General features: G+C 41.4%; 1 protein-coding gene across 1 annotated transcript; it reads left to right on the top strand.

Moving 5' to 3' along the window:
* Positions 1-2,506: 2,506 nt before the first annotated feature.
* On the top strand, positions 2,507-17,644 carry mboat1 (membrane bound O-acyltransferase domain containing 1). The gene is made up of 13 exons (XM_084556263.1): positions 2,507-3,011; positions 3,569-3,714; positions 4,035-4,112; positions 6,284-6,379; positions 9,233-9,288; positions 9,573-9,627; positions 10,630-10,822; positions 11,885-12,077; positions 12,179-12,282; positions 12,360-12,424; positions 12,549-12,681; positions 12,941-13,092; positions 14,587-17,644. The coding sequence occupies exons 1-13, from the start codon at positions 2,922-2,924 to the stop codon at positions 14,771-14,773; spliced, it is 1,548 nt and encodes a 515-aa protein (XP_084412389.1). The 5' UTR covers positions 2,507-2,921; the 3' UTR covers positions 14,774-17,644.
* The last annotated feature ends 1,008 nt before the right edge of the window (positions 17,645-18,652 follow it).

The raw sequence follows: 18,652 nt of genomic DNA, 5'->3' as shown, positions 1-18,652 counted from the left end.
AGAAATCTGATTGTGAAACATCATAAAGATGAGCATCACCATTCTAATGAACAGAGGGCTCAGAGGCTTTGTTAGCTATTTATCCAAAGCAACTTTGCATTCAAAAACAAGAAGGTACTTCTGACTTGGCACAAGAAGTATCTGTATATATTTCAATGGCTGCACAGACTGGACAAACAAATGCTCTTATAATGCAATATTACAGTTAACATGAAAACATGATGAAGTCTGTTGAATACTGACAGTCGCGTCTTTGATCTGTTTGAGTGGCAAAACTTCCTGCCACGAATGTGACCAGGAACCTCACTCTGTGAAACCTTGAGGTTGAACTGTGCCGATATGGGACGGTGAACACAAGTTCATGCACCCAAACCAGATGTTAAGATGACTAAGCTGAGAGAAATTTTCCAGTAAGACAATCATAAACATTTTTATTTTTTTTAAAGAAATCAATTAATCTATGACATGGCCAAATATTTCCCCTAACTTGGATCCCAGAGAATACATTTGCAGTGTTTTAAAGTGGAAGATGGGGTGATTTGATTTGACAACACTATACAATCTACTAAGCCAAATGCCCCCAAATAATATCTTTAAAATGGAAAGTAGTGCAGCAGCAGCAGAGAGCAGCTGTGTTTTCAAGGCATTAAGCGTAACCCATGTGTTTTTAACTATACGTGACAAAATTAACATTAACAGATATGCACATTTGAATAATTTAATATTTTCAAGTCAAGTAGAGTATATTGTTGGAGTCAAAGGCAGATTAGCACTGCACACTGCTGACACGCATGATTAATATGTCAGAATGTTTCGTAAATAGACCAAATCGTGTTGGGAGTTGACACAGGTTGAAGAGACTTATGTTCAGCTGGAGAAAGCTCCAGTGTGCACCTTCATATTTAAACAAGCTTGCCCTGGCCGCAGATGACCCTCACCTCTGTCCTCACTGTTGTGGGAGACAAGAGAAAAGGATGTCCTTCTGCAGGGAGATATTAAATGTCAGTTTTATTGTTCATTAACAAGGAAATCTAACATTCGAAGCTGAATTCATAACGCCTGACACATTTTAAAGGTCGTTGACGTTGACATTTGGGCATTATTGTAATTCACAGCAATGCTTAATGTACTCCCATGTGTCACTCAGCTCTGCAAGCCACTGGAGTCTCAGCAAAGAGCGGTCAGTCATTCCAAATATGACCTTTCGTACCACACTCTACAATACATGCATACTAATCCAGTCCTTTTTTGAAGAAGTTTGCAGCTGCCTTATGTAGGCCAAACTTTGCCAAAGCAAAGTGGGTCTCCAAATAACTGATTCAAACCCTTGTTTTTATTGAGATACCCACTGCATCATGTGGCCTGAACTCTGGAGACTGGAGCCCTTACGCATCTCCTTCCTGCTCCGATCAGTGTATGACACCCTTCCATCACCAACGAACCTCCACAGATGGGAATGAGGGAGGACCCACTGTGCAGGCTATGTGGAGAGACAGGAACAATGGCGCACATACTGGCGGGATGCGAGACAGCTCTCGGCCAGGGAAGATACAGATGGCGCCATGACAAGGTTCTCTGTGCACTGGCCGACATCGTGGAGCAGGAGAAACAAAAAAGCGCCAGACCAATGTGAGACCAACACCATCTATACCGTTCATCAGGGAAGGGGAGGAAGACCAAGAAGAGCCTCCTCCAAACAGCACAATCGTGGGAGATGAGGGTTGACCTGGGAAGGAGATTACTCTTCCCCCAGGTTGTGCAAACATCACAGAGGCCTGACTTGGTCATATAGTCTAAGGAGTAAAAGAAGATCATCCTGATCGAACTGACGGTCCCGTGGGAAGATGGATGCGAGGATGCCCACGAGAGGAAAGCCTCCGAGTATCAGGACCTCGTCGAGCAGTGAAGGGACAAAGGATGGCAGACCTGGCTATTCCCAGTTGAGGTCGGTTGCGGGGCTTTCCCGGCACAGTCTGTGTGGAAGACGCTCACAGCTCTGAGAATAGCAGGAAGGGAGAGGAAGGCAGCTGTCCGTAGGTTAGGGGAGGCAGCAGAAAGAGCATCTTGTTGGCTCTGGAATAGGAGGGAGGAGTTGAGCTGGGGGCCAGGAGGGGATGGGCAGTGGCTGGCCATCACTGCTGACCCGCCAACCTGAGGGCATTGTGGTTTGGGGTTGAAATGCCCTGTGATAGTTGGACAACACCTGACGAAATTTTCTCCTTGCTGACAGCTACAGTCATGCAGATGTGGCTGAAGAAAGTAGCGTCAATGTAGATGTATCTAATAGCACCCACTACTAAGCAACTCATTTTGTGTCAAGTTTGAAAGGCAGCTTGAGCACCACTGGAAGTAATATATAGCCATTATCTTTAAAATTTTATTTGATATAAAAAACTGTATTCCACTTTGAGTTGTTTGTCTTGAAAACATACAGTTATACTTTGCACCGTCAACTTAAATAAATAAATAAATAAAAATATGTGTTATAACTGTTATTATTAATATACAATTAATAATTTAAACAATCTTCGCTTGTCTGAGTAAAATCCAGAGTATATCTTTTCCTCTTTATAAGCATCGCATTGCTTTCCGTTTGTGGTGTATTTAAAACTTCATATCACACTCTTCCTGCGCGGGCTTTTATTTTGTAAGGAACAATCGGAAATGCTATTTATACCGCGTCTGTCAGCCTGAGGCTGAGCCGGAGGAGGAGAAGAAGAAGAAGACGACAGAGGACGGTGGCGGAGGAGGAGGAGGCTGATCCAGCCCTGATCAAATCTGTGGACTGGTTTGACTTGTCATGCGCTCTCTCGGGAAAACTGTGTGCTCCGGCCCCAGAAAATAGCTGGCAGTCAACTTTGGAAAAGATAAGAGGCTAAGAAGACAGCAGGGAGGCGTCGCGATAGAAAAAGCTACCCGGGATGGGCGAGCCGGCGGACTCTACGTTTAAAACCACTGGATCCAAGTGGCTGCTGCCTGTCAGCGAACACTTTAGCTTCCCTCTTGATCAGGTACGACTATCTGCCCATTAGCCACAGCTTAATGGAGGTGTATATGGGGACAATTGAGCAGCGTTTTTTTGTGAATGACGCTCCGTATCGTTAATTAACGGTCTGTCAGTTAGCGTGCTGTCACCAGTTAGAGACATGGGGTGATTCCTCAACGGCCGTCCTGTCTGTATCAGAGTATCAGATTTTTTTTTTAATGTTTATTTTAATTTTCCGTATTTTTAAAAAAATACAATCAGAAAATGAAAAGTAAAGAAATAAATGAATAAAATTCTGTAACTGTTTTGATATTTTTAAGAATCACAGCAAAACTATTCAGCTCTATATCTTGACTGGCATGATGAAGCAAGTTCAGACAAATCCAAACAGAAAAAAAAAGTCTATAACTGTTTTGATGTTTTTAAGAATCACAGCAAACCTATTCGACTCTATGTCATTGAAATCGAATGGCACGATGAAGCAAGCTCACCTTAAACTGTCATTATATCCTCTTATAAAGGCATTAGGAGTTGTGCTTTAATTCAAACACCCGTCATCATTTCTGTCTCCCCCTCACACAGGTGAATTTTTTGGCATGCCAGCTCTTCGCCCTGGCTGCTGCCTTCTGGTTTCGTCTCTACCTCGGCCCTCGCCACGCCAACCCCCTGGTCAGGCACGCTGTCGCCACTCTCCTTGGCATTTCCTTTCTCATCTTCTGCTTTGGATGGTACCGTACGCCACACTGTCCCGTTCCCATTCATTTTTAACAGCCTGCGCTGAGAGTCAAAGAGAGGTCTCTGACTTCCTTTCTCATACATGTCCAGAGCTCTACTATAATTATGAGCCACGGGTTCATAATTATAGTAGAGTGCACAGATTAGAGAAGGCATTTGACGTCTAACAGGGGAAACATGTCCAGGCTGTATTGATACATGCGGAGTGCATTGTTTTGCAGATACACTGCACATCATCATGTCAACTTTTAATCAGCGCCAATGTACTTGCAATGAGGTACTTTATCTGCCTGGTGTGTGTTCTTCCCTGCAGGTATGCGGCTCATATCCTGATCGTGGTGGCTGTGAACTACCTGATCATCATTAAAACCGACATTGGCAATGTACACAGGTGAGTGCTCATACCTCAAATCGTGAGCTACAGAAAAGTCTGGGATTTGGATATGTAATGGAGACCAGACGTTGGATCTCTTTTATTTTTTTTATTTTTGGCTGATCACACACATGTAGTATTATCAGGGGAAAAAAAATGCGTCCTGGCCTTCCCCGTGTAAGCAATTTCCTTTTGTCTAATTATAGACAAACCCATGAAACACTCATCTTTCCTGTTGTACGCTATATTCAAAGCATTGCTGCACGAGTTGTAGAACAGACTGGTGTGTGCATCTCATCACATTGACTGGTGAATGACAGGGCAGCTGCAAACCATCCCAATTTCCACAGCAGTGGTGCAATTCCGGCTAATTCAATACTGTTGTTTCCAGGTAAAACTTGTCAGACTACCTCGGCCATGCCCAGCCCAGCCCAGAAACTGCTTACGTCAAATATGGGTGTTTGGTGGAGTGGGCCAAAGTCTTAGTTTAATCACTGGCAATCATACTGATAATTTATGTGTGGTGTAATGAGGCTTTTTATGGTTATTTAAATAGTGTTTTAAAATAATGTTTTCCTTGACCACGCCCTCAAGCTTTCCCATTCATCCACTCACTCCCACACATTCCGTCACAGACTTCAGTGCAATGTACCCCACCCCCATTATAGTACCAAAACAATGTGGCTTGAACCAAAGTACCGCTGTTAAAAACACGAGACTAACTTGAAACACGTCAGATGGAAGGCAGCCAGACACGCCAGCCGGACCAGTCCGTTTGAATAATATGGAGGCACGCTGGCGTACGTGCATTTTTCTTGATGCTCATTTGTGTGTGTGTGTGATGGGTTGAGATGGAATGACTTAAGTGGTGGTTGATTTCTCTTTAAGAATGGAGCAGCAAAAGTGTGGTATGCTTTGGTTCCTGTGGCATTCGCGTCTGTAAGGATTGCCAACAGGTGGAGCAAGATAATTGTGCCATTGTCCTGTACATTTAGAAGCACCACGCAGTGTAAACATTGTTCCAGGATTAGCCGAATGTGCTGTATGATGTGAAACACCTCTCCATCACTGGTAGCTACAGGGTCACGGGAGGTGACTCTGAAGGGAACAGGACACTCACAACACTCCAGTGCACAGCCACAAAATGCACAATGATTCAGTTAATTTAAAACGACTTGTTGTGGTGATCTTGATGTTATCTCTAACCTATAGTTCAGTTATTTCTGAAGATTTATTTATTTTTTTTAATGTTAATTGACCTTTACCCGATTACTCAATTTTCCCTTAAAGGAGAACTCCGGCGCAAAATGAACCTGGGGTTAATAACACATGTGTACCCAGTTCGACCGTTCTCTGGTATTTGCTTTCATGCATTTGTTTTGTTCGTCAAATGTGACCAGTTCTCTTGCAAACCGCTAATTAGCGTATAACGCTAGCCTTGGCATCTGGCTCGCATATCCAGGCGGGCGCCATCTTGGGGTAACTGAACTCTCTTCGTTCAGTGCTCTCAGTGCTTTCTTCCCGCAACAGACAGTTCAGTTTCCCCAAGATGGCGCCCGCCTGGATATGCGAGCCAGACGCCAACGGTACTGTGTTCCTTTTTTAATAAACTGCCTGTATACTTGCAAAGTTCTCAATGCTTCGGTTTACATGTAGAGACCCTAGTTATGCTACCGTGTAAGTGTGGTGATATTGTGAGCCTTGTTAGTGGTATAGAAATAGCGATTTCTTTTTATGTGTAGGTGTGCCCCGAAGGCTAGCGTTATACGCTAAATAGCGGTTTGCAAGAAAACTGGTCACATTTGACTAACAAAACAAATACATCAAAACAAATACCAGAGAACGGTCGAACTCGGTACACATGTGTTATTAACCCCAGGTTCATTTTGCGCCGGAGTTCTCCTTTAAAATATATATGAAACAGTTATAATCATCTGTCTTAATATATCCATATTTATTGAGTATTTATTCCTTTTTATATTTTCATATTATTAGTATTTACCTATTTTTACATTTACTTGTCTTAACATTTCAAAAAGTATTTTCTTATTCTTTTAGAGCTTGTTTATGACTCCATACCGGGTCAACCAGGGACACCCCAACAAGGGGACAGACCGTATCGTAGTATCACAGGAAGATCTCTGTGTTCTTTTGGCTGATTTAAGCTTTGCTCATTCCTCAACACACAGGTATACCATGGTGACGGCTATGGGCTATCTGACGGCGTGCCAAGTGAGCCGTGTCTTCATCTTTAACTACGGAATCCTTTCCACTGACTTCTCCGGGTGAGGAAAAACTGAATCATTTTCCCCTTTGTATGTCGTTGCCACACCTTCTCGATTACAATTATTAGTCATTTGCAGTTTTAGAGTGGCTTTTAGGTTATCAGTTAGCGTTTCCTAACTATGTGGTACCTGCTTACACAGTGGTCTCCGCCTCGGCCTTGTGTAAATATTACAGCGCTGATTAAAGCGCAGCTGCAAGGATTGTTCACAGTTGGCGCTGCCCAGCCAGGTGGAGTTAAGATTACCTCCTGGCAACGGTCATTCTGTTGTGTTGGAAGCGTGGTTGCTTCACAAAGATCTGAAGATTAAGTGTTCGGCATGTTTCTCTTTGTTGGAAGAGTTTCATGATATGATTACATTTAGTCCTTCACACTGTAGTAGTGTCATAAAAAATGCAAAAAGAAGAACTGGGAAAACAGTGAAGCAAGGGGGGATTTTCTGTTACACAACATCAAAAGTGACTGTTCTTTCATTGTTCATTACTTCAATCAAACATCAAAACTCTTCCCATAAGTATTAACAGCTTTACATTCATTACATAGAGGTCCTTTGAAAGCAAGGCCTCCCAGTACACGTGGTTCATCAGGTGAATGTCTAAGGTGGCTCCAGTGTTTTTACTAGAAATGTCCATAATCAGATAAGATAGATATCACTTTTTGTTTATGGGCTCTTTATAAAGCCGGTAGCTGACTTTGTTGGGTCCTGTATCAGCAGCTTCTTAGGCTCTTTCCAGTGTGGATGGGTTTTTTTTGGCAGCCTCTTTTATATGTCATGTGATTTTAGGGGCGAACAGCCAGGCCCATGAGTCAGCTGTTGGTATAATCATACCGTATGTTGATTAGTGACCTTTCATTTCGGAGTAGCCTCATGTTGCAGTATCCAGCATGAATCCCATAAACTATGACAACTACTCACTGAGGATTTTATGACTTATCCAGGTTGATCAACGATAGTTTGACTCCCGTTTCCTGATATATCAGCTGGCGGTTATGTGGGCGTGCTTGTGGTTTTCTACTTTTAATGTCCTTGTAGGAAGACGTCATTCTTAATCTAGATCTTGTCTCTTAAGTTGTGTACATCCGTTGGTATTTGCCAGTGAGCATTTACAAAAATGTGTGCGGCAGTGTGGCAGAAATTATCTCAAAATCTAGTGCACTATGCCCACTCTGCAGTCTGCATGGAAAAACGGGGTCTGTATGCGGCAGCGGTGGAGCGTTGCACGTACCGCCTGGCACACTGAAAGTGTTTCTCTAAAGCTCACTGCCAACTCCCTTTGAGCTGGCACTGCCAGCCGCACGACCAGCCCCTCTCGGCCTCAGTTTTCCATGCTGTGCACACAATGCAGCTCACTCACATGCAGGAATCAGAGTGTGTGTGTGTGGGTGTGTGGGTGTGTGAAAGAGAGAGAGAAAGGGAGATAGGGAGATGTAGTCTATATGTGCCTTTGTGCACACACATTCTTGGAAAAGAGAGTTCTTTCTGTGAGGAAGAGGGTGTGAATCTTACTGTACAGGGCCTTTATTTGTGTGTGTATTTGTTCTGAATACCAACATAAGCACAAATAAATACATGTTAATTGTGTTTCATATGGAAGAAAAACTACAGGATTGGAGGAGTGACTTCTGCCTACTAGCTCTGTTCTTTAAGTGGAACAAATCTTAGAGCAAACTTTTTACAACTTTGTACTCGATAAGCTGGTTTTCAGTATAGAAATAATGATTTAATAGGCTCCTGTCCCCCCATCAAACCTCCAGAGGACAAGCGGGTACAGAAAATGAATGAAAGAATGAATGAATGAATACAAGGGGTGGTGTATGACTTTTTTTTTTTAATCACTGTGGAATCTGCTTCTCTCCATCCCACATGGTGTGAGCATCAGGCAGTGTGCTGAGTTTGCAGAAGGGACTGAACCATGGCAGTAGCAAAACGACAAACAAATATTTGAAAAGCTGGAATCAGTGTGGGAGGCATCGCTGAAATCGTGGTCCCGTCTCGCTCTGTTTGGGTTCTTTTCCTGTTGATTGAATTCAGTCAAGTTAGGAGAAAAATATTACTGCCTGCGGAGTCAACGCTCCACAGGGGGCTGGATCACTCGTCATGTCAAACAAGTTGATGTTTGGGGCATGTACACGCATGTACATATGTTATCAGATCATTTCTTTCAGCGTCCATGTAAATGGTTAAGTTTGAATCTCTGGTCTGAATGATTCCAATCAGGTTGAAGAAATATTGTCCACATAAATGTAGCCACTGTCTCTCTAAGTGACAAGTGAGGTCCAAAAACACACATGCAATGACCGCCGATCGCCACAGGTGTCGCCAAAGACGACAAAACAATTCCAAGAGATGGCCACTTTAAATTACTAAAAATAATCATTGAATTCTTGTCACCCTCTCCACTCTTTGTTTACTAGTATTGCAATTTATTTATTTATTTACTTATTTACTTATTTATTTATTTGTTTTTTCTCTCTTTCTTTCTTTATTTTTTTATTTTTTATTTATTTATTTATTTTTTTTCTCTTCACCCACCCACCCACATAACACAACACGTACAACTAGCACAGTTTATTTTGTTCAATGTTCTACACTGTTTTTGTCCTTGTCTTGTAAGCACCTTGCTTGTTTTTCTAAATAAAAAATAAATAAATAAATAATCTTTGTCACTAAAATATCCTACTGATCAGACAAGGCTGCATGCTAAGCTGCCATGGTCTTGGCTTCTGACTTTTAAAACATTTAAAATTGTGTTTGGTTGAACCAAGGTTAAAAACATCACAAAGCTTTTGACTGCTGGAAGGTCCTTGTTATCTTGTATTATGCTCAATAATTGACCTGCTTTGTTTTGTACAGACCTTTGATGATAGTCACCCAGAAGATCACCACACTGGCTTTCCAGCTCCACGATGGTAAGATAGAATGCAAGCAAACACAAACACACATGCAGACTCGAGACTCATGTTGGAAAGCCTTTTACAAATGAGACAACATGCTCGAGAAGAAGTGATGCAGAGTTTCAGAGCGGCTGTAACAGGAAACATTTTATCAATAAGATAAACAATGACTCCTTTCTAAACTGAATGCAAGTTATGACACGTTGACAGTGAGGCTGTGCAATACCAGGACTCTGAAACCAGCAAAATGGAATTTGAGTTAATTTAGTATGCACACTTTCTTCCTGACTTTTTTTAAGGTATGTGTAAGAAAGCTGAACAACTGACATCGGAGCAGAAGCTAATGGCTATAAAGTGAGTATTTACTATGAAATCAAGTTTCAGTTTCTTGTACAGTGGATTGGATTATAACAGACTGGAGGTCCTCTTCATTTCTCTCTCACTGAATATAACATTTCATTCTTGAAAAGCTCCCCTTTGTGGTATATAATATTTATATTATAGGAATAAAGACACAGAGATTCTTGTATGCCTCTGAATTAACACCTTATTTAAAGAATAAATGACTCTTTCTTTTCCTTTAGCCACGAAGGACATTGACAAGGAGATGAAATCATGGTGAATTGCTTGTTCATGGGAAAAAAAAGCATGCTGGGAACTTAGAAACGAGGCATCATTTTGCATGGGAAACCTTACATTGTTTTGCATGTAAATAGATTAAATCACATTCATCAGTGTACCATGCATGTCATTTTAAAACAAATTCAAAAATGTATCAAAAAGCTAAGCCTGGAGTTATAAATCCCTGCGCTACCTGTTCCACTTGAATTGTATTGATCCTGATTCCAGTTTTTATCCATCAGTTCTGGTTGTACTGTAAACAGTATATACATCTTTTGATGCATTTGTATGTCCAACAGACTGAAACTCAGTCATAACTTTGCTTTTAGTCATCAGTAAGAACGATGAAAAGCGGATTGTTTGATGATGGTTCCTTGGTTCTTCCTTTTTTTTTTTTTGGCAGTTCATAAACGGCAGCAGCAGCTGTTGACCTAGTGGAGAGTCAGAGGACTTCGATCAAACACGAAAACAGTTTAAATATGAAAATGTCATTACATATTTCCTTTACTGTTATCATTCGGCCACATAATATACTGTATGTTCAAAGGACTGCTTTTTGATAGTTCTCTGTTCAGATATAAACAGCATGCATCTTTCATATTTCCACCCAAGTTAGAAGAACATATGTAGTAACACTGTTGCATTTCACCTGCAGTGATCACAGTTACCATAACTGAACGTCAAAAAAAGGTTTCTTGGTATTGCTTTCAGTGATTTCTCCTGTCCTCTCTGCAGTGTGAGGCCTTCTCTGATCGAGTACCTGAGTTACAACCTGAACTTCCTGAGCGTGTTGGTGGGGCCGTGCAACAACTATCAAGACTACGTAGACTTCATAGAAGGAAGACACATCAGCAGGAGGCTAAGGCAGCATCCTGGGACATGTAACGGGCAGAATGGCTATGATAAATCACCGGACCCATCACCTTTGGTAAGTTCACGAGTACATATCTGGTCTCTGCTCTTGAAGTCTTTTTTTACTTCATCATAACATATTTTAAAACGATATCTATGAATAAGGAACCCGTTTCTAACTCTTAGCATTTACCTAATGATCCAATTCAACAAAAGTTCAGATGTTCAGATTTATTCAATGTGGTCTGACTAGGAAAGATGATGTCTACTAGATTCTGCCATTGATTTGTATTAAGTTTTGAGTGTGATTTGTGCTGATTGTACACCAATGGCTTCTTTAGAATCATTGAGGAGAACATGCAATCTCTGCACAGAACCCAGAACCAACCAACAATCGGAGCAAACTCCTAGTAATAGTCCAAATACTGATGCTGCTGCCTCGTTGTTTAGAGGTCGGAAAGTGTTTACTAAGTTTGGGGTTTTATATTGACGTAGTCCTTTATGGCATCAATGAGTTGTTGCAGCCCTTATCAGGAGGTCTACTGTAAGATGAAGTACACCGTTCCGGGTTTATTCTTGGGTATTTAAAAACATCAAGTGTAGTTTTAAATTACATATGCACACAAAGCAATAGCTGTCCTTGTGTGAAACGTCAGTGTCTCATAAACAACTGGAGTCACTCGGTCACTGACATGTGGCTCATTTAAACAGATCATAAAGAATCAGGGAACTAAGGGTTCAGATCCTGTCTGTCCAAGCCAATAGGAACAGTCTCCAGTTTAAAGGGAGGCTACGGTCTTTGAAGTGGTGTTGTATGACTTTCCATAGCCAGGGTTTTTCCTATAGTAATTCAGATGGTGGTCAGCAAACGGCTGGTTTGGAGCAGAGACGAGTACTGGCACAGATGCCAAGCAGTGCACTGCTGTGGTGCGTATAAAGTGTGTAGACAATACATTGACTGTGTAAATACCACATTATCGTTTTAAAATGCATCACTTGAATAAATGGAAATAGTGCGTGGCTCTTGGGACTTGAGTGACTTGGGTAGTCCAGCGGTCATTCAGCGGTCAGTCGTGTCTTGGTGCATGTGTAATGTATGTTTCCATCAGTGCTCAGCAGTTATCCGTTTTCTCTGCAGGATGCTGTCTGCCGAAAGTTAGTGGTCTGCAGCGGCTGTATGCTGTTCTTCCTCACAGTGACCCGGGCCTTGCCGATAAAGTACAACGTTGACGAGGACTTCGTCAGCCATGCCTCCTTCCTCAGCAGACTCACTTATGCTTTCTTCTCCATACAAGCTGCCAGGCCCAAATTCTATTTCGCCTGGACACTAGGTGAGTCCTCCGTATATGTCTACATGCCTGTAAAAACCTGAAAGTGTTTTTTATTTTTATTACCACTGAATTCATACGATTGTTTTCCTCTGTCTTTTCAGCCGACGCAATCAACAACGCTGCAGGTTACGGTTTCCTGGGGATAGATGAGAATGGAAAGCCGTCCTGGGACCTCAACTGCAACATCAACATTATCGGGATTGAGGTACATAACATAGCCATACAGCACTGTCAGTGAATTAAGCATCGCACTGTTACTGTAGATGCTCATCTTTTTTTCAGACGGCAACGAGCTTCAAGACCTTCATAGACAACTGGAATATTCGAACAGGAGTTTGGCTTAAAACGTAAGTGCTGGGAATGTTAATTCAGCTACTCGTTCGCATTTTCAGAACCCTCCTCAGATCTTTCAATTCATAACTTCTTTGGAAATGAATTTGAACTGATTCGCCCTCTTCTTTGTCTATTCAGAGTGTGTTATGACCGAGCCCCAAAGCACAGGTTGCCGTTGACCTTTATTCTGTCAGCCCTGTGGCACGGTGTATATCCAGGCTACTATTTTACTTTCCTCACCGCCATCCCAATCACCATGGCAGCACGAGCTGTGAGTATACTGGAAATTCAAATGAATACTACAGCATACAACTTGAAGACAAGTGACTTGTATATTCTAAATCTCAATACTTTTCCAGTCACAACTATGCAATTTTTAAATAAAAACCAAATAAATGTTTGCAGTGTAACTAAAAAAAACAAAAAAAAACACAGTGTTGGCTTAGCCCTTTTCTCGTATAATCTAACTTCACAAATCCTTTCATGAAAACAATAACTTCTCTCTTTCTCTCTCTCTCTCTCTCTACCAGGTACGAAAGTCTGTTCGCCATTTCTTCCTGGGCTCTAGAATCCTCAAGCTGGGTTACGACATCTTAACCTGGGCGGCCACCCAGTTTGCCATCTGCTACACTGTCATGCCTTTTCTACTTCTTTCAGTAGACGAAACTATGGTTTATTACAGGTACGTACTACTAGGCTTTAAACATTTCTTATCCTCTTAAAGCCATCTTGTGGCTCCCTCATCCCGTGGCCCATATTGTCTACATTTTGCCATGTGTTTGGGTGAGGAGTACAGTAAATTGGCGGCAGCTTTTTTGTCTTAGTTTGACAGTGGAGGGAAAGGGAGTGGGAGACAGGAAATATGACCTGCCACAAGGATATTCCCAGGACTTAGCAGTTACATAGTTGGCTGCTTTATCATTATCACACCGAATGCCGCAGCATCTGATTTTTTTTCTGCATGTGAATAAACTGTTTTAATGTAGCTTTTGCCCTCTCCCCAACCGACGACATTTTCAGCATTGGTGATATAATTTGTAATTGAGGTAGTGGTCTACAGTCTTCAGTTTAAGGAATTTTATTTCTCAGAAGCCACACAATAAACTGTGAAACTGTCATATTTAGATTTTTTTTCTGCTGCAGAGTTTAAATATAAACTATTAAAGGCAGTGGTACTGATGCTTTTTGCAGACTTTTAGTGACATATTCCAGAGGGATTAAATGTAGGATTATGGTGAGAAAGCTGTTGTCCTGACAAATACTAGCTATGATGAAATCAGTCGTTTGGTGCACAGGCACTAAACATAGAATACCAAGGACTACGGATGACTATCGTTTGATGGTTTTATTTCCACATCGTCCTACATATTGCTTAACACAGTGAATAATTTAAGTGCCAGTATGTTCATTATTAAGTGATGCCGTTCGTTCCTTACCAACCACACTCGGTTCACTCTCGGCACTAATGAAAGCTCCAGCCATGATGAAAATCTTGGAGTGTGTGTTTGCTAAATCTGATGTTCAGGGGAAAAAATCTACAAAATCAGAACTTTCTATAAACAGCATCTCATAATGAACATAATAAAAACAGATGAGATGGTGTGGCTCACCAGTTGTCATCCATGACCATTCCACAGCATAGGTGGTCTCCTAGAGGTACAAGAAGACTCTGAAACCTTTGGTATGAGTCAGGAGGTGGAGCTCATGTTTAAAATCCACAACTTGGAGAACTGTGTGTCTCTGCATGGATGGGGTAACCATGGATTGACAGTACTGTCAAAGCCCAGATCAACCCACTTGACAGCCACTGTAATCATGTGGAGATCCCAGTCTTTGGGCTATTTTACAAGAAACCATATTAAGATGGGTCCAGGAAATCATCTCAGAGCCAGCACCACCTAAGCGTATGGACTTATCTTGCCATACAGTAATTATCTAAATGGTATGTAAAGAACCACTGTATCAGCAAATCTCCTGCCACTTGCGCCACATTATGACATCTCAAAAAAATCCACTTTGTGGTTTTTAAACATGTAATTTTGTGGCTAGCTCTAATTTGTCATGTCACATTTTCCTGCTGATCAACATGTCTGCTCACAGTATATAGATGTTAGAATATTTACCTTCCCTTTTTTTCTTTTTTTCCCCTTCCCCTTTTTTTCCCCCCTTCCTCAAGGTCCATGTTCTTCCATGTGCACATCATCAGCATTCTGGCTGCAATCGGCTTCCATTGGAAACACAAACCCAGGAAACCCTCTGCCACCACCAAAACTTTTTCCTCCGTCTCCTCCACCTCTTTCGCAGCTTCGTGCTCAGCCCAGTGCCAGCCTGTTCACTCCAACAACAACGACAAAATAGACTGAAAATCCCCCTCTTCATGTTCTTTTACAAGGGTCTCAGTACTTGTTCCTCTCTCAAAGACGAGAGTATCATCACAGGGCATTCAGCCAACATAAAATGGGAAAACTCTTTGCTATTTATTTTTGGGGGGGATACTGCAAAGAGATGGGGTAAAAAACTTTGAAGGTACAACACCAAATTTGTACCCATGGTGCTGGATGTACATTAGAAGAGCCTTTTGCCAGGTTGGAAGATCAAGACAATAGACACTGTCAAAAGACACAGAAGCTGAGGATCACTTTCTCACTTTCTTTCCTGTCCTCCATCTGCACTGCACTGCTCACTGCTGGGATCTTAGCCAGCACAGTGGGGAGAGCGGCCGATAAACAGGGCACAAATGCCAGAACACATACAAACTCGTGCATAAACATACACCAGGAAACAAATATGCACATACTCTCTCCCTCAGACAGGCTCGCTCGGTCACACGCTGATGGAACACAAAGGTTGTCTTTGTGAGTCCACAAAAGTGCGTGCCAGTGGATGTTGGTGATGTGTGCTTGTGTGTGATGGTTTGCCCACTGCTACGTCCCACCATCCTCTGCCAGTGACCCCGTGTATTTCCTCCACCGTTAACCGCCTCATGAAAAACTCATTTGGCCAGTCGAACCGTTACTGTTATCATTATTATTATCATCCATTCGTACAATAGGTTTTTAGGCAAGATGGTAGCTCCTACAGGTGAGGAGGCTTGACCATTTTCTAGGACTTTATTTCTGTATCTTTAGCTGTACCCCTGTAAACCTAAGGAAATGGTTCTTGATGTGTTAGAACTTACCAAGTGCACGGTGCTGGATACCTGCTATCATAATACAGAGTAACTGAACAAAAAGCTGTAGTGAAACTGACAGGAAATACTTATGACGTTTCTCTTTTTGGGCAGTGATCATTACACGCAGCAAAGACTGGAAAATATGACAAGTGTTTTTTTTTTTGTTTTTTTTTAGGTCAGTCGTATGTGGTCTCAGTGGGAGGATGGTGCTGTGTGTGTTCAGTGGTTCCTTGTAGGACCGAGAGGTTGTTTTAACAGGGACATCTGGTGGTCGTTTGTACAGTCTGAGCTGACTGCAGACTTTTCAGCATCTCCCAGTGAAACTTTACGTCAGCCGTGAGCATTTTCTGGCTTTTACTTTTGCACAGTTAAATTAGAAGTTGATGTTTTGATCACAGTAAACGCAAAAGTACGCATTCCACTTTTTAAAAATTATTAATTACTCCGAATTTCCTTTGTTCAAGAATTTAGCACTAATGATGATTTAATTAGCACTGGTAGTTTTGAAAGTGGCACAGTGGTTTGGTTATTAGTGGTGCAACCTACAAGCTGAGAAAGCGAAAATTAACATATTGTCAGTTTCCATTTGCTTGTTGGGACAACTCTTTCCGATCACAAGTTGTTAATCTTGCTACTATTTAATATATTTATTGATTATGTTGAAATTCACAATAGTACCTCTAATGGAGTGATTGAAGTGTAAGTATTTGATTTGAGTTGATGGTAACATGTTAAGTCCCAATGACAGAAACTGGCTGAATGCTCATTCCAAGTACGTCTCTGCTAAAACATAGGAATGGATTTGTGAAACGAAACCCTCATTGATTGAAATGTAACTTATAACCTTGAGAATGTTTTTTATCAATTATGTCTGTTGCACTCCATGTTGACACTGTGTTTTTAGACCAGGGAACGGCACATATATACAGTATGAATGTGTGGTCAGAATGAGCAGCTATTTGAATGACTTAATACTGATAATGAAGATATATTTCTGTATGTTTTACAGATGTACGTGTTGACTAAATGAACTGACCGTGTGAATGGGTTTGTACCCAAGGGATATCTTCCATTGATCCACTTTAGTATTGTGTGTGTGTGTGTGTGGGGACAAAAGAGTGAGTGGTGTGAGATATGTGTGTGTCTGTGCATATATATGAGTTACAAATAAAGCATCAGTGAAACCAATATTTTAGATGGACTTTTGTAAAAGTTTGTAAGTAATTTTTATAGTTTATTATTAATAATAAAGACTAATCATAAATCACTATGAAGACAAGCCTGTCGTTTTTGTATTCTTGTGTTCTAAGAACAAGTAGAACCTAATTTTAATAATTCCCGGTGGCAGCGAGTCATATTTGTTGCGTGTCTCTCAGTGTTTATAATCTACTCTCTCCTTCAGCTCCAGCATCAAGTCAAACCCTCTGTCGGCGAGACCTCTTCCAAGCTGTTAAACCTCCAATGATGTTCTCAAAGTGGCTCCATCCCTCACAATGTCTGCAGGTGTGAGCTGTGTTTTGATCCTTCATGAAGGTATAGCTGATTAATTGCAACCTAGCCAGCACAGATAAGAGAAAATAAGGTAGGTGATTTCACAGTATATCCATATTATTGAGAGAGGCATTGACATCCACTGCACAAATACAATGATCAAGCCAGTCTGTGTGCAGATTTCTTACCAGACAAGAACATTTTTCACATTTTTCTAGGTAAAATAAGTTTGCCGTAAGACTGGTGAGACTCATAAAGTGTAAACTTTTTCCATTCCTCCATAACATATAACCATGTTCTCTAGAGGGTCTATGGGGATGGTAGTAATCTATCACAGGGCTAACACACAAAGACAAACTACTCACATCCACACCTACGGCTAATTTTGAATAACCAATTAACTTAATGAGCATGTCTTTGGAAAGAGGGAGGAAGCTGGAGAAAATCCACAGGAAGCACAGGAAGAAGTGATTCACAAAGAAAGGTCCATTTGGCAGGCACGTTCAAACCAGGAACCTTCTTGCTATGAGGTGACAGTGCTAACACATATTAGCCCAATCAACATGCACACACACTGTCGCCAGCTGGTCATTTACTGCCTCATTCAAGGCATTGCTCCTCCTCTTGGTATCCTACCTAGGGGTGCTTCTGGCCTGAGATCACTGGTGCATTGCCTAGCACCAAATGTCTTGTTTTATCTCCATCAGTGTGGCTTGCTTTCTAGGGGATCTATTGCTCACCGATCCTAAATCTTGCTCTAACTCAGAGTAGCCTGTATTTGAAGTGCTGCTCAGAAGTGAGTTAAGTAGAAATAAAAAATTCTATGACCAAATGACCACTTGAATCCCCCCAAATAACATCACACATTTGCATTTGAAGTTGTTGCCTAGCAACTGATTGATCCTCAACTTTTCCTTGCTGCCAGTGGGCGGAGCCTAGACCCATTTGAAGATGTTGCTAAGCAACATCTTCAAAGCCAAACCTATGATGTCATCAATCCTTTTTAAGAGTGTTTATGTAAAAGCTCTAAAACACAAACACAACCCACTTCTGCACATTTCTACACATTTCAAGTTTCGAGGGAGATTTACATCACAGGAAGGATCAGATCAACAGCAGATCATCCGATTTATTCACATTTAATTTATTTCCCACATTTAATTCTGTCAGGACAATGAACATTTTAGGGACAAACGTGGCGACAGCTAAACAAGGTCAGAGTTTTAAGAACGTTATTCAAAAAGCAAAGGAAGTGGCTGTCGGTGAACTATTTGAAAAGCTGGTTTTGGTGGTCATGTCTACAACTAGTAGAGAGATTCATTGTGAGAGCGAAGATCTGAAGCGCTTATTGGAGAGGAAATCAAAGAGAATATGGGCCAAGGTAAAGCATATTGACTTCAAAATTTCAATGGACATGTTTGATCATGTGGAAGATGTTCTGTTGAAAAATCTGGCAGAAAAATTCGGCAGTGTGGACATTCTGCTGCCTTACTTATTATATGACGCGACCAGAGAGGATGAGGTAATCATCGACTCCATCAAGAGTTACCTGCTTAATCCAAAACCCAGAACATTCATG

This window comes from Chelon labrosus (genome assembly GCF_963514085.1).
Source record: "Chelon labrosus genome assembly, chromosome: 12".
Lineage (NCBI taxonomy): Eukaryota > Metazoa > Chordata > Actinopteri > Mugiliformes > Mugilidae > Chelon > Chelon labrosus.
Note: the sequence above shows the minus strand (reverse complement) of the source record. Positions and strands in the feature narration are given on the sequence as shown.

What these genes read in the sequence shown, in the direction of transcription:
- mboat1 (XM_084556263.1), top strand. Translation starts at nt 2,922, where the DNA reads ATGGGCGAGCCGGCGGACTCTACGTTTAAAACCACTGGATCCAAGTGG. An exon ending in CTTTCCACTGACTTCTCCGG is followed by an intron (nt 6,380 to 9,232) that starts GTGAGGAAAAAC and finishes TGTTTTGTACAG; the next exon opens with ACCTTTGATGATAGTCACCC. An exon ending in CAGAAGCTAATGGCTATAAA is followed by an intron (nt 9,628 to 10,629) that starts GTGAGTATTTAC and finishes TCCTCTCTGCAG; the next exon opens with TGTGAGGCCTTCTCTGATCG.